General features: G+C 42.6%; 1 protein-coding gene across 3 annotated transcripts in view; it reads left to right on the top strand.

Annotated features, from left to right (window-relative positions):
* The window catches only part of LOC144738136 (uncharacterized), a 34,994-nt gene extending 18,886 nt beyond the window's left edge, over positions 1–16,108 (top strand). Inside the window, exon 2 of one of the 3 annotated variants that reach the window (XM_078621075.1) lies at positions 10,940–16,108. In XM_078621075.1, coding sequence (XP_078477201.1) covers positions 10,980–13,058 — 2,079 coding nt within the window. In that variant the 5' untranslated portion in view covers positions 10,940–10,979 and the 3' untranslated portion in view covers positions 13,059–16,108. The remainder of the gene's footprint in view (positions 1–10,939) is intronic. The other 2 variants (XM_078621077.1, XM_078621076.1) reach the window with 2 other exon arrangements.
* The last annotated feature ends 1,308 nt before the right edge of the window (positions 16,109–17,416 follow it).

Genomic DNA, 17,416 nt, shown 5'->3' with positions numbered 1-17,416 from the left:
TAGCCCGTGCCGCGCCCGTTTAGCCCCTTCGATCCGGCCGAACAAAAGCTGTTTAGGCATGCGGTGGCTGGCCATGCGGGCTACATGACTCAGGCAACGCCTCCTTGCCTGCCGGAGGAGCTCACCGATGGGACTTTGTCCACATCTTTTAACGATTTGTGAGCTCCTCACACAATGCAGCCTGGTTAAACCCAGGATGGATCGTAGGTAGGCCGCCATCCCAAATGTTTCTAACTGGCGAAGATGTTCCATTAGGAGGGTCCAAGTTTCGCAAGCGTAGAGAAGGGAGGGAATGACCGTGGCCGAGAAGACCTGAAGCTTCGTGCATAGTGATAGAGCAGGTAGCTTCCACACAGCGTTACACAACCAATGAAAATATAATGCGGCTCGACTGATTCGGAGTGAGACCTCTGCTGTTAAACCGGAGCTGGTCATTAGCACACTGGCAAGGTATGGGAAACTCTCCACTGTCTCCACAATTGCCCCATCACCAATTGGGAGTTGTGGGGGTGGAGTGTCCGGTGGTACAAAATACCCAGGCAGGTGCTTAGTTTTGGTGGGGCTGATGGTAAGGCCCCACCTCTTGGTGGCAAGCTCCAGGTTCAGCAGCGGCACCTCGAACTCCTCCGAGTGAGCAGCAATTAGCAGATCATGGGCATACATACCGTGGTTGAGCAATAGGGAGCCATCCCTTGACCGAACCTGGGCATCGATCAGCCTCCCATTGTATCTGTACCAGATGAGAAATCTTCCGGTACAGCCATTGAAGGCTTCACAAACGACGTGGTCAAAATATATGTAAAATAATGTGGGAGCCAGAGGACATCATTGTTGCACCCAAGGTGTACAGGGAATGGCTCTGACTCACAGCCACATAGTTTGACGCATGGCCGCTCACCATCATGAAGGTCCTTAAGGATGGGCAGTGGGTGAGGGACTCGGAAAGCACGAAGAACAACCCTGAGGCCAGGCCTACTGATGGTATGATAGGCCTTAATCAGGTCAATAAAGCACACACATGGACTAAGACACACACATGGACCTACAGACATGCAAAGAAATGGACTTACACTGACTAACATGGAGGCATGCACACACAGCGACTAACACACAAGCACATGGACTGATACACACACACATATCGACTCACAAACACATCGACTTACACACACATATGGACTCGCACACACGTAGACATTCACTTGAGATACACACACATGGAGTTACACACACATATCGACGTACACACATACAGCGACTCGCACACCGACTCACACAGACATACGTGGACTCACACACACATTGACGTAAACACACATATGTACTTACACACACACACACATGTACTAAGACACACACACGGACTTAGACACACATACATCGACTGACACACATAGCCCTACACACACATATGGACTGTGACACACAGACGTCTACTTTAGATACACAGACATGGATTAGCACACACATATCGACTCACACACACGCATTGACTTACACACAGAGTGACACACACATGTGTAGACTTATACACACATGTGGACTAACACACACATATGGACTGACACACATATGGACTGACACACACATACACATCGACGTACACGCACACATAGACAAACAAGCGCACATTGACTTACACTCAGATGAAGCCATGCACACACATGGACTAACACACACACATGGACTAACACACACACAGTGACTGATACGCAGACAAATGGACTGACACATACACTTGGACTAACACACACACACACACAGTGACTGATACGCAGACAAATGGACTGACACGCACACTTGGACTGACACACACACATGGGGCTTTGTCCGTTCAAAAAAGACAGACACACACATGGACTTAAAGACACGCATGGCTCTACACGCACACACATATGGACTAAAAGACACACACATCGACTCACGCACACACATCGATGGGCACAGCAATCCCCGATGATGGCACAGCTATCAGTATCGCAGTACTACGTATGAGTAAATAGCGTGACGTGAGCGATGGAAACAATAGAAATGTATTGAAGAAATAAGCAGAAATAAGCGTAAATGAAAGAGCAGCGGTACGCACAAGTAAGTTGAGAAGCAGGCTACAGTCGAGATTATAGACTGCCAGTACGCCGACTCAATGACATGAGCATTGCTACAGTCGACATGAAAGGCTGGCAGTACACCGAGTGAGGTGAAGCAGGCAATAGATTATAGACTGGCATACACTGTAAATGGTGAAAATGAAAATTAGCAGTGTAGATGATAGGTTGGCAATGCACTGATACCTGAGTTGTTATCTGTACAAACATAATTATTGTAATATCTGCAAACTTACTTGTTTCATAATAGTAAGCAATGAACGCGAGTTATGTGGACACAAACATAATAGTAAGATTTGCCAACTGATTACTTTAATAATAGTAAACAATGAAGCAGAGTTGGTATGTGCAGACAAAGATAAATATTGTAATGTCTGGCAACGTATGTTTCATAATAGTAAGCAATGAAGCGTATTTTTTTATCAGCACACAAACATTATGATTGTAATTTTTGTCAACTAATGTGTTTAACAATAGTAAACAATGGACTTGAGTTGTTAGCGTAAGAAGCTAGGAAATGTGTACTTCCCATAGGCGTGTTGAGCCCTTGTGCCATGCGTAGCCTCCGTCCTGGCCTACATTGGCAAGGCGGCGGAGTTGGCACATTGCCAGGCTAGGCCGCGACCCCCACACCCCCCCAGCATCCCTCGGCCATGCAAGAAGAATGCTATGTAAGCAGTAAAATATTATTAGCTACGAAGTCTGTAGTATAAACTGGACACATCGTGTTGGGAAGGGGGGGTGAAGAGGACATCACACTGAAGAAATATCCGCAGCGTGATGTATGTGTTGGCTGTAAAACGCGTAAAAGAAAATGTCCCCCGTGAGCTCGACCGAACGCGCATGACTTGGCAGGGTCCTTCCCCCCCCCCCCAAGAAATTGTCGTGAGTTGGTACGGTCGACGTCTTGCAATAAGTAAATAATAAAAAATAGAAACGGCACATATGTGTTAATTAAACTACTTTAAAGTTTGCGGATGGGAAAACGGAATAGCCTATTCCCACCGCGGGGCTTAGGGCGTGTCGCCTGGCAAATTTTTTTCTACGTGAAGGCCACCGTCCGAGAGCCAAATCCCCTGCAAGCGCGAGCACGCGGAGACTTTTATATATAAGATATATATATCCTATATTAATTTTATTATCATATACACATCACTAAATATCAAGATCACTGTCCTCACTATCAGATTCACATGAAACAATATCCTCAGTTAATCTCACATTGTCACAATGAACACATTTACATAGGTCAGTGCAGGCCAGGTCAGCCTTGTGGCATGAGCACCTTCCACCTGTACAAGTACCAGACTTACACCCACAGTGGAGTGACCCCAAAATCTGTTGAGAAGCTGGATCTTTAGTCATCCATGATATGATGAGATCACCATCCTTGACAATCCATCCAAAGCCGTCTGGACTGGGAGCATTCATAAAATGATCCAATGCTCTCCTGTGGATTGCAGCTAGGTAGTTAGCACGCTTGAAGTGCTCTGTAAGTGCATCTTTTGTTGGAGGTAATGCCTGTTCGGAAGAGGCCTGGACACAGAACCTATTGTATCTGGCCAAATTAACATCTGATACCTTTTCTCTATACAGCTCACACACAAAACGTTCTATGGTCACAAATGTGGTGCTGTCCATTTCAAATTGCCTTCCAAGAGCAACAAATGCACGGATGTACTCTGCATTTCCAGACTATATTTAGTGGTTTCTCTTTTCCTTTCCCATAAAAGGAACTAGTTGAGTCACAGCCAGTGAATGTGTGTAGTCCTATCAGTGCCTCTGTTAGTGAAGGACCCAAAGCAGAACCAATAGCCTGGAGATCTAACATTCTTTGCCTGTCTTTTGTTCCTGTCAGAAAATACATCTTTGCTGAGGGAAGCTTAGCCATTATTGAAAGTGAAATGATAGCAACATCAGTGTCAGGACTCTGGATGATTATCTTATTATAAAGTTCACTCCAGGCATGTTTTGCATGAAGTAGGAGCTTCGTGTCAGCTTCTTCATGGTCACAAGTCAAAGATTCTACCTCTTTGACAGACATAATGCCATCTTTAAGAGTGAGTTGATGACATACATTTCTGTGTGCCACAAAGATAGCTATGTCTTTTCCAGCTGCTTGTAAAGGCACAGTTCTCCATGTCTCAAAGAGAAAGTCTGTCAAGGCTTTTTAATTTTCACCACTGGCTAGAAACTTGGTCCACTGACTTGGAGTCTTCTGCTTGATGCTGTATATTTGCAGTAATTGTTGTCCAGCAACAGCACGTCTTGATCGTTCAGCATTTTTGATGCTCACTGCCGAGTAGCGATCAATGACAAAATCGACCCTTGGACAACTGAACTTTCTACCCATCTTAATCATAAGTTGAAGAAGATCATCAGCAAGCTTACCGAATGTGTCTGGTATATTCTTGAAACTCCTGATCAATGCCATGCCATCTATCAGTAGGGCACCATTATCACCAACAGTCTTGTTCACATGACAGTCCTTGTTCTTTGATTCTAAACAAGCTAGAAAAGCAGCCTTATTTGTTTTGGCTAATGAACCATCAGTGCTTGCTAGTGGGGATGAGATATTGCCAAGTGAATATGTCAGAATCTCTTTCAAGTTTACAGACAGGGATTGACTTATCACTAACAGTCGTGCAAAGAGTCTCCTGTCATTTTTTAGAATGACTTGATTTCCATCTTTTGTCTTGGATGATTTCTTCATTTGATCCCCAAACGTAGTGAGCTTCAAGGACTTTATTGGAGAGAAGACGTCTGTTTTTGATGACTGGACTCGATCTTGGATGAAAATTTTCAGAGCTGTTTCACCTTTATCACAAGCACGATGTATGTCATCTCTGACAGTCTTTGTAGCAACAACACCAGAGCTAATACATACAAGATCTTCACGAGGCAGCAAGGGATTGATCATAGACTCAACCGCTGAAACCAAAGATATAACAGCAGCATTGTCTTTTGCAATTCTTGTTGCATCCAACTCTTTATGACCCCTCTCTTCATGTTGCATTCCAGCCATCATTTCATACTGCCTTGTGATTGCAGAACGTTCAGGATGAGACAGTATCCATCGCTGGACGGCACCTCTGTTCAATGTTATCCCAGTTATGCCGCCTTTGGTCTTTGAATCACGGTTGCAGGTTTGTTCTATTGCTTGGTCACAAGCTATGGATGAGAACCTGTTAGCATCCTTACGCTGTACTGTCCAGTTTCCTTTTGCAGTAACTTCTTCATAGCAGTGTGGATGAGTCTTTGGAAGATTGATCATCTCGACACAATATGCTGATAGGTACCTTGCATAATTTTGGCGGTCATATGCAAAATACCATGCCAGCATACGTCTCACTGTTGCTAAGTGAAGGTTCCAGTCAGAGCATTAGATAGGACATGTATATTTAAAGCCCTACCTTCTATAGAGAAATAATTTGATTATGGAATTACATTGCATTCACACGCAATATGTAAATGTAATTGGAGTGACCCCACAGATTTGTGAACAAACATTTTTTTGTACCTACCTATATGTTTTTCAGTTTTGCTGAGAAATCTTGTGTAATCTCGATAGCAGGATTTGTGGTATCGGACCTCGATTGCAATGCAGTCTTTCCGACGAATGTGTGTCAGAATGCTCTCTGATTTCATTTGAGCTGCCTAACGAAAAAGTCCTATATTAAAGATATGAAGAATACATTATAAACCCAGTTGGCAATATATTAACTTGCATAACATTCAATTCAAGTGAGTAAACATACCTGTGTTAATCGAGCTTGATCGCCGCTATCAGATGAAGCTGCGCTGCTTAAGTCCTCCTCCATGTTTACATGTGCGTAGTGATATTGGCTTGATTTTGGCTCTGACCTACTTACTTTTCGATGCTGATTGGTTGAAAATCTAGCTCAATAGTTTTATATGTCTCAATACGCAGTCAATATAGTGCGCCAATAAATTACACTTTTCTCATTAACTGCAGGATAATGCGTGGAGAACTTTTTGCTTGGATACCTTTTATTAACGTTGAACATATTGAGCAAAAGAAAAAGTAGTGCCCCGTTTGTCGGAACGAAACTGAACGATACAGCTCACGTACAGCGGCCTACTTGCAACGCCTGCCGGGATGTGTCGCAAACCTTTTGAGGGCTATGTCGACCTTGGCAATGATATCACACACTGGGATGTGTTTAGGGGAGACTGTGCAATTAAACCCTTTAGCTAGTACCGATTTTATGCTGTCGGAGATTGGGCTGTTACTCTGATTGATTAAAATCTTGTTAACATCTGACTTTTTAACGTGTGGCTTGGGCTTCTTTTTTGACAGGAGGTTGAATTTAGCAATCAAGTTAACTTTACATTTAGTTGACATTGAAGTAGCTGAAGAAACTGTCATGTTATCTACATGGTCCCAATCAGATGTGGGTATTTTATCTGTTAATGCTAAGTGTGATTATAAAGAGTCTTGTCTAAATGATCAAGTTACAATCTGAGCAATCTTATTCTCTCTGAGATTAGAGCTAGGCTGGCCCTAAACATAGTGTACATTATAGACTGCCAGTACACTTAACTCCGATTAAGAACCAGGCCTATCTACATTAGTGCTTTTTAAATTATTTTTTACTATTTCTATTTTAATTAACTTATTTTATTAATATTTTTCTATCTACGTGACTTTACCGAAAGAACCAAGAATATAGTACTGACTTAACAGTGCCGTGGTAAGGCCTAGTCCCATGCAGGGGCTCCGGCCTCACCTAGATTTCCCAGCCGGCCGAGGTGGCACCTTGGCAGGGTGGGGCTGGGCTGCTACCCCGTCCCCCCTTCTCCCACCATCCCCTTGGGATGGGGGGGGGACATCACAGTGTGAAAATTTTACCTCAGTCCTGTGTATTCTTATTTTCATTTTGAACGCGAATTAAAAATTCTCCCTTCCTCTGGTCTAACACTGTTTGAGACTAGGCTCGAAAGAAAGCTGTCTGGTGTGGACCAATCAGTTTCAAGGACAATGCATATAGTATCAGTGATTTTTTTTGCATTTTGGCTGCAAGTATTGTGGTTAATGCAAACATGACTCCTTGTAAAAAGGTTTCAATTTTGTTGCCTGAAAAAAGGGGAACAACCCTATTATTATGACTATGCATATACTATCAGAGCATGTTTTTTTTTGCATTTTGACAACAAGTATATGTGGTTAATGCAGACATGATTCCTTGCAAAAGGTTTCAGTTTGGTATTTTAATATCTTAACACCCGTTTTGTTGCCAGAAAGAAATGGAAAAACCTATTCTTATACTAAATTGTTACTTTAACTACTTTAAAGTTGACGGACGCAAAATACGATTAACGCTGGCTCACCATGGGGCTTATTGAATGGTACCCGGGTACTTTTTTAAACATCAACCCCACGGTTCGTGAGTCAAATCCGTCAGAAGTTTCGTATACAGACAGACGGACAGAAAAACAGACAAAAATGACTTGTATAGGTAAGATGTAATGATCCATGTGAAATGTATGTGGATTTAAGAGTTTATCTTTGTGGGGAGCTTTGGCGCAGTTATTTCACTGCATTATGAATTCAACAATTAGTTTGATTATTGCCGACAGCAAACAATTGATAAGTGAATGCTGAACTTATTGTGGTCCTGTGCTATGTTGATTGACCTTAAATAAATTACATGGTTAAGTGAGGAAGCGTTAATACTGAGCAGATGAAGGTGGCCAGGCATGGTTCTGGACACACCATCACCTTTGTACCATGCGGGTGTGTGACAGTGTCAAGTTTGTATTTGCAGTAACGTATATTAACTATTGAACATGGAGGTTAAATCAAAACAATAGCTTATTTTAGTTTTCCTTTGGAACTTTTTGTAAGAATGGAAACAGTCAGGAAATTAACACAGCATATATGCTGCTGAAGTTAGATCTGTTCATCCAAGCATTCAAGCAAATCTGAGCCTGGCTTCACACCTCTAAGTTGCAATTGAACATTAATGTATGCATTTCTGCATAATACAAATAGTATTATTTTCAACAGCCTTTGCTATGTTAGCTGAATTTTGCTTTTATAAATATTGCTTTTGTAGCCAGGCAGCTGAAATTGTGTGCTTGGTGTTGTTGTATATGCCGGATTATGAAATTTAGATAAAAATAATAAAAATTAATGTAAGTTCCGAAAAATGCGCAAATCGCATAAATTATGTTAATGTGTGTAATTATATGCATAAAATATGATAATCATGGAGATAATCGTAGTAATTTTTGCAGATGCTTGTGATTATGTTAATGTGTGCAGTTATGATAATTAGGCTTAGCTTCGTTATCCAGAGTTGTATCAATCGGGATAAAACGATTATCTTTGATTGAACATTTACTGATTATCTTAGTGTGTTTATGTTATGTTAGGTCTCCAAATTCTTTCTCCTCGCAGGTAACAGTTCTTATGAATAAGACAGTTTTGCATGGATTTGGAAAGAAACACTCGAGATACTTCTGGGTTAACAATTTTATTCTAAACAAACATGTGATACTCTTAACATGCAAAGGCAAGGTATACGTCAATAGATTATTTGGCGAGATTATGCAATTAACGAAACTGAAGGCTAACATTCTTCTAACAATCGTAATTTCTACTTTTCCACCAGACATCTCATTAGTTCCCCATGTATCGAGCATCACCGGCGACCGGCCGAGTTTTAAAACAAGCATGCGACGATATTCATATGACGGCAATAAAAGCACTTATTGTACCCCGAAGGTGAAGCATACGTCAATCGATTCGTTGGCAAGATTATATCTGTTAATGAAATGTTTGAGACTGGTGGTTGAGGGCGTGTGTTTGGCTCTGCCTTAATTAATTCTTCGGCGAGACTCTATGACAAAGAAACAGGTTTGACAAGATATTCTCTCTCTCCTGGAGGTTGTGAGTGGGGGAGGTGATACGACCCTGGTTCAGAGATTCCTCTCGCCCGTGCGGGTTGCAGCCGCGACTTTCTCCGCAGGGAGATGATGAACGGCGTCGGTCCGCTGCCGTTCGCGGAGAGGCTTGCCCGCTGGGTGTTGCTTGGCGCAGGCACCCGTACTGTGTGATTCTGACGGCGCGGTGCCGTTCTCTGCAGCTGGCGACGCGGTGGCGTTCTCTGCAGCTCTGACTCTCTCTCTCCACTGTTGGATGACGAGTCGGTTCTCGTTGGTGCTGGTTGATCTGTGTGTGCGTATTGAACACACGACGCATGCGCTGGCGCTGTCCTCTTCCTCACGGCCGTTCGATCAGGCTTTCTCCACTGCTTTGTGCTCTTTGCTTTGCTCGCTTGGTCGTTTGTCGATCTCCGCCCTTTCTACAGGTTGATTGCTTGTTGTCCTCGTCACTCTCTCTTCTCCGTGCTTTCCTTTGTTCGTGCAGCTAATCCACGTTTTTGATTATGAATAATATTGGTCGCGAAAGCCTACGCGTTAAGCCAGTCTTATAATCCCTTCCCTCGCTCTGGGCGTTTATCCTTTGTCTCTCATCGCTTCGTTTGGTTTGGAAGTTAAAATGACTAACTTTTGCTGCTTAGTAGTATTGTGATTTGACGGTAAGTGACTCAATGCATGCCGTAGCCATGTTCACGGTATTTCATCGTGGTTTGATCTCCCTATGGGGAAATGTTATTTGCTCGCGTGCGCAAATCTTGCTGTCCGTGCTGTGGGGAGACAAAGACGGCTGTGCTCCGTCATTGGAGCACCCTGCGCGTGTGTTTATTTTTTTTAAGAGCATCTGCTTCCCTTTCTCAAGCCGTCGCCCGCTCGCCACAAACTTTATGAGGGCCATTTCCCGGCGCTTTGTGTGCTCTGGCCGTTTCTCTCGGGAAGACAAAGACGGCTGTGAGCTGCTTGCTTCCCCTGGAGTGTTGCATGTTGGTTAATCATGATAGACTTCTCCGCCCTTAACTTTCCTAGGAGATCCACTCTAATTTCGTACTTATTGTTTGACTTCCTGTTATTATTTTATCTGATATCCCGGGGCTAGGGAATTTGTTTTTTGTTTTTTGCTTAGGAGCGACCCTGACTGCCATAATTATTCTTTGATGCTTCGGCCCGGCCGCGTAGAAATTATTAAGGGTAAATAATGTCCGTATTAAATTAACAAATGATGAATCGCGACCCTGGTGCAGACTGTAGTCTGGTTTCCAATTGGAGCGAGGATAGATAATGTTTGCTTAATCTTCATGGTTAAGTTGGTAACTTCGTTTAACTAATATGTTCAAATCCCGTCTGTGCTTTCTTGTTGTCAATGCTATTTTTTGTTAAGAGTATAATTATATATATTCTTCGTGGCGCCTGGTTTTTTTGTATTGTAAAAAGGGGCTTTTGAAGAATGTGTGTTATCCTAACACCCGCTTGCAATTCCCCCCCCCCTCCCCTTTTCTTCCTGTGGAATTTATGACATTTGATGGCTGTCCCTTTCTTGCCTTCTGGCCTTTGAAGCGAGGTGTGCACGCATCTGTGGAAGTGGGGGAACGGGTTTTCCGCTCGTCTTTGTTTGCTCCCAAGTTGCCCCGTGTCTATTAAAAAAATATTATATATGTTGGCAGAATTATTCTTAATATTAATAAAAAAGGGGTATAGACACAACAGTGTTTTGGGTTAATATTTATTTTGAAGATACTAGGGCCTCCAGGCATATTTATAACCATTTGCCCTCTCATTGTGTGCCTTAACAGCCCGTGTGATGGATTGGGGAATATCTTGAATATATGAATAAATATAGACGTGTAAGTCATGTGACTATGTATATATATATATATTCCTCTGTGCCTCGATACTGACGTAGATGGTATGGATATTTTTTCTGCCTGCAGCTGACGCTTCTTCCGACGCTTCCTCAGCAGAATTGGTCTGATGGAGCAAAGGCACTCAGCGCAGTCTGGAACAAAACGACAATGGGGCCAGGATGCAAACAGCATGGATTATGCTGGAAGCGTGACACGGCACCAGAGAACTCAAACAGGAGAGAAACCCTTCAAGTGCACTGTGTGTGAGAAGACATTTACAGTATCATATCTTAAAAAACACCAGAGGACGCACACAGGAGAGAAACCCTTTAAGTGCACTGTGTGTGAGAAGGCATTTACAGAGTCATCAGTTCTTCAAAAACACCGGAGAACACACACGGGAGAGAAACCCTTCAGGTGTTGTGTGTGTGGGAAGGCATTTTCAGATTCATCTGTTCTTAGAAAACACCAGAAAACACACACGGGAGAGAAACCCTTCAGGTGTAGTGTGTGTGGGACGGCATTTTCAGATTCATCTGTTCTTAAAAAACACCAGAGAACACACACGGGAGAGAAACCCTTCAGGTGTAGTGTGTGTGGGAAGGACTTTTCAGATTCATTCGCCCTTAAATCACACCAGAAAACACACACGGGAGAGAAACCTTTCAAGTGCACTGTCTGTGAGAAGGCATATGCATGGTCATCAGGTCTTCACGTCCACCAGAGAACACACACGGGAGAAAAACATTTCAAGTGCAGTTTGTGTGAGAAGACATTTTCAAGTTCATTTTGTTTAAAAATTCACCAGAGAAGACACACAGGAGAGAAACCCTTCAGGTGCACTCTGTGCGAGAAGCCCTTTGCAGATTCATCAAATCTTAGAAAACACCAGAGAACACACACAGGAGAGAAACATTTCAAGTGCACTTTGTGTGAGAAGGCATTTGCACAGTCATCAAATCTTCAGAGGCACCAGAGAACACACACAGGAGAGAAACCCTTCAAGTGCACTGTCTGTGAGAAGGCATTTGCATGGCCATCAGATCTTCAGATCCACCAGAGAACACACACGGGAGAAAAACATTTCAAGTGCAGTTCATGTGAGAAGACATTTTCAAGTTCATTTTGTTTAAAAATGCACCAGAGAAGACACACAGGAGAGAAACCCTTCAGGTGCACTCTGTGCGGGAAGCCCTTTGCAAATTCATCACATCTTAAAAAACACCAGAGAACGCACACAGGAGAGAAACCCTTCAAGTGCACTCTGTGCAGGATGCACTTTGCAGATTCATCACATCTTAAAAAACACCAGAGAACGCACACAGGAGAGAAACCTTTCAAGTGCACTGTCTGTGAGAAGGCATTCGCATGGTCATCAGATCTTCAGATCCACCAGAGAACACACACAGGAGAGAAACCCTTCAAGTGCACTGTCTGTGAGAAGGCATTTGCTTGGTCATCAGGTCTTCAGATCCACCAGAGAACACACACAGGAGAGAAACCCTTCAAGTGCACTGTCTGTGAGAAGGCATTTGCATGGTCATCAGGTCTTCAGATCCACCAGAGAACACACATGGGAGAGAAACCCTTCAGCTGCCTTTTGTGCGATAAAGCGTTTGCAAAGACATCAGATCTTCAAAAACACCAAAGAACACACACAGGAGAGAAACCCTTCAAATGCACTGTGTGCGGAAAGGCGTTCACACGGTCATCATATCTTCAAAGGCACCAGAGAACACACACAGGAGAGAAACCCTTCAAGTGCAGCGTGTGTGAGAAGGCATTTGCACAGTCATCAGTTCTTCATCAACACCAGAGAACACACAGGCATCAGAAGATCCCCAAGGAGTGTAGTCTGAAATCGACTTGTGAAAGTCAAAGTGCTGCAATGAGCCCATCCCTCCTGAAAAAAGAACCAGAAGTGAATTCCAGCTTGGACACTATGAAATGTATCAAGGTGAAATTTGAAGAGGCGAAGGTGAAATGTGAAGAGGCAACAGTGAAGAGCGAAGAAGTGAAGGTGAAATGTGAAGATGAAGATTCAACTCTAAAATTGGACCTTCACATCGATGGAGGCAACGTGAAGCAGGAGGAGAATTCTGACTGTGAGGCAGAGCAAAGCAACTCCCAGCAGTTTGTGGAAGTGGAGGTGTGGGTGGACTTCTTAGACAATACAAAGTCAAACGGAGACCCTGTAGATGTGTAAGCTTGAGACAATGAAGCTCCAATAGATTCACCTTTGTCACAGGCCTTTAATGAATAGAACGTGAAGTTGAACACTCCATTCCTAAGTTCAACCTGCAGAGTAAGAGCGGCCAGTATTTTCGACCTGTGGGTTGGGTAGATCTCTAACTAGGAGCCAGAGCCAATATGCTCCCAAGCTTTTACTATGTTATAATAATAATATTAGCATGTATATGGTGCTTGCTTATTCGCCTCAGCAACTCGGAGTTTTGTATCATATCTCATCACAAACACTCGAAGAGCACGCCTTTTGGCGTCCTCTGGTCTAACACGGTTTGATACTAGGCTCGAAAGAAAGCTGTCTCTGGTGTGGACCAATCAGTTTCAAAGATAATGCATATATTATCAGAGTATGTTTTTTGTTTGCATTCTGACCCCAAAGTATCGTGGTTAATGCAGACATGATTCCTTGTAAAAGGTTTCAGTTTGGTGTTTTAACATCTCAACACCTGTTATCTTGCCAGAAAAAAGGGGAAAACCTATTCTCACTTGAAGAGCATGGTGTATATACAGTAAAACCTTGGATTGCGAGCATATTTCGTTCCGGAAACGTGTTCGTAATCCAAAACACTGGTATATGAAAGCAAATTTCCCCATAAGAAATAATGGAAACTCAGATCATTCGTTCCACAACCCAAAAATACTGTATTCATATAAAAATGATTAATACAAAATACATTTTTATATTTGTATTATTTAAATTTAATATAAAGTAATCGAATTTATTAGTTACATTTAATCGTGGCTGGTGTGAGGGAGACGAGAGATAGGAGAGGAGGAGGGTTATTGTGTAGGACGACTTTCTCTTGCAGTACAGTTACTAAAGAATAGTCACTACACTTGAACACAATAAAAAATGCTTTACGCACACACTCGTGATCACAACACTATAGTAAACAGTATACTGTACGCTCACACGAATGTTGACTATACGAGGCACACCGACAGACCGGGCATGGGAGACGATTACCCACAATCCCGCAGCGAGGTAGAAGAACCATCGGCTCTGTTGTGATCACGTGACGCTCGGCAGACAAAGCGTATACTGTACGTACTACAGTACTTGTATTGCAAGACCTTGCTCGTTTATCAAATTCATATTTACTTTAAAAATGTGCTCGTCTTGCAAAACACTCGCAGACCAAGTTACTCACAATCCAAGGTTTTACTGTATGCCTTTTCCAATTTTTTTTATTAAGAGTGATTCTGCCTATTTTTTTGTAATAATTTTGATCGGGATGTCGTGCTAGGGCATGGGAAAGGGTGAGTCCCCCCCCTGCCTCCTGCCTTGCCACACAAGACAGCTGAAGGATAATTACTCACAAGCCTGTTTGGGAAGTCATAAAATATAATAAAAAACGGCAAACCCAAGAAGGGGCTAATGAGATTCTGCGGGAAATCCCCAGTTGACTTTAAGAGGCCACCATAAAGGAAACAACCCACAATAAAACAAAGATGGACAGCAAAATCCACCCAAGGGCAGTTAATAATTATGAGCTGACTTTTTTTTTATATACAACAGTAAAGTTCAAAGCTTAGCTATATCTTCAACCTCAGGATATCAAAATATAACTTGAGATTAAGCACGGATCCCTGGCGATACAGACGGGGAACACAGGTTAATAAAACCCTTGGAATATCCTTGGTAACAACAATGTTATACCACAACACTTGGTTAAGCATGAATCAAGTAATTGTGAAAGTATTAGACCTAGAGTCATTCCGAAGTGATACAATACGAAATGGGTCAATCACACACGACCAAGATAATATGTATTCCACGGGATCAGAGCCTCATCAACAGCCTTTGGCCTCCAGTAGCTAACAGCACATGGTAGCAGTAAATTATGTATGCAGCGGGGCGCCTCCTAATATATCAAATACCATGCAAGAATTCCAAACCGTGACATGAGTGCAGTGAACGCTGCTCAAAACGTACTTGGAGTCACTTGCAGAGTCAAAACTGTGGAAAGTGATACAGTACCAAGCTATAAGAGGTGTAAAATAAAAAATGTTTTGCTTCCAAGCCTGATGAGAGAATGGAATATATGGCGACAGCAAGCGCACCCTTGCACAATAGGTCACTACTTCAAAGGCCACAGCGCCCTTTGAGAGAGACTGCAAGTCAGATGCGAAAAAAATGTAATACTTCCAACCCGTGATGGGAGCGTGGGGAACGCTGCCAAAACGTGAACAGAAACATGGCGGTAATAAAGACATCTGGACAACAAACAGCCCAAGCGACTTCAAAAGGAAAACAGCTGACCCTTTATGAGAAGAAAGAGCCTGAGGTGGAAAAATTCAGATATAAACAAAAATGCAAAACAGAAATCAGTACTGCTCAAAGAATTGCCCAACTGCGACTGTGGAGAAGTCCGAACCATCAAGCACATCACCGTTGAATGCGCCATGCACATCCTGGCAGTATCGCTGAAATCCACACTGCTTCAACCACATCATTGGACTGGATGAGGAACCTTTGCATTAATTTATGACGATCATTACAAATAAAAACTGTTGCTTTTCATAATGCCATACGAAAGAAGTACTGCGAGTGGCAGGCTCCAGGGATCGCCCTCGTGACTAGCAAATTAATAGGGAGCTCGTCATCGGCAGAAGCCACGCATCACGGAGAGTTTTTTTTGCGTCATTGAGAGAGGCTGCCAGCCAAGGTTGGTGCTCGCAGTATTACAATACAAACATGGGGAGGAGTGCTGTAGCAATACTATTCCCGGTGGCGAGGTTGCTGTGTCCAGCCAAAACATACGATCATAGTGACAATCGTTCCAATTGTGCTCCGATCAAAGTCAACCCTTTGAGGGAAAACTGGTGCAACCACTATTCGTGAGTGTGCCCCTTTAAATCGCAACCCACAGGCGAAGTTTAAATTTCGATTTAAAGCTTTCGTGACTGCAGGGATTCATCTTCTTGGTTCTTTCGGTAAAGTCACATAGAAGGGAAGTAATAAAATAATAAAAATAAAACATAATAAAATAATTCTCACGACGTTTCGGCCACAACGCAAGCAGCCGTCCTCAGGTTAAAACCAGGTCTGTTGAGGCGACAGCGTCTGAATGAAACAGCACACGAGCTTGGAGCATATATATATAAGCTGGGTTGGAAGGGGGGGAAAGGGCGCCTTGACAAATTAATTTGCATATCAAGAGGAATTTAGCATATTTATGGGAAATGCAGGTATGTGATTAGTACTACTTATGCCCGTGCATTATGCAGGATTAGCAGCATCAAAGGGAGGGGATAGGGGTAGCATTAATAAAGGGAAGGAGTGTTAATAGTATGTAGCTGCAGTAACTAAAACCAACACGTAAACAACTAAAGTATAAACTACATAGTATCATCAGTATACTAAATATACTCTACAATAAGCTGAGTTACTAACAGTAAGTAATACATTACAATTCTACGTCGTAAAAAATATATAATATGCTTCCATCTAAACTTTATTCTCTTACATCACACGAGTCTACACCGTACTATATACTGCCATAGACAAACCCAACATTAAATTACATACTGTATTGCTATAAACCACTCTATACCTTATACATTGTAATATTACACTGTATTATTCTACCCACCCTAATGTATATCACACTGCTGTATATTCACTATACAATTACGATACTATATATTACTTTGTACATTGTATTAAGCATATAAATGTTATACTATTTGTTAGTATACACTGTACCATTGACCGTCGTGTAAAAGATACTAAGAGGAAGCAACGAAGTATGTCAATGGGAGAGTAGTGAAGCAAAGAATCCATTCCCTGCGGAGATTACAATGCCAGTGAGTGGAACGCGGTCTGAAAGTCACCGTAAACGTGAACACAATCAGTTTAGATCCGAAATGGTGTATTACGTCCTTCCAATGATTGCTAAGCAATCAATCCTGCATAATGCACGGGCATATGTAGTACTAATCACATACCTGCATTTCCCAGAAATATGCAAAATTCCTCTTGATATGTAAATTATTTTGTCAAGGCGCCCTTTCCCCCCCTTCCAACCCAGCTTATATATATGCTCCAAGCTCGTGTGCTGTTTCATTAAGACGCTGTCGCCTCGACAGACCTGGTTTTCACCTGAGGACGGCTGCTTGCGTTGTGGCCGAAACGTCGTGAGAATTATTTTATTATGTTTTATTTTTATTATTTTATTACTTCCCTTCTACGTGACTTTACCGAAAGAACCAAGAAGGCGAAGTTTAGTTGAGGATCGGATCAGAGACTGACACGGAGCGATATAACTTGATCTGTAGCGTGTCCTCTGTGCAGCACGAGTCGTACAGATAACT

Source organism: Lampetra planeri, chromosome 78 (assembly GCF_965212315.1).
Source record: "Lampetra planeri chromosome 78, kcLamPlan1.2.h2, whole genome shotgun sequence".
NCBI classification, from domain to species: domain Eukaryota; kingdom Metazoa; phylum Chordata; class Hyperoartia; order Petromyzontiformes; family Petromyzontidae; genus Lampetra; species Lampetra planeri.
The sequence above is the reverse complement of the archived record's forward strand: the minus strand, read 5'-3'. Positions and strand labels throughout refer to the sequence as shown.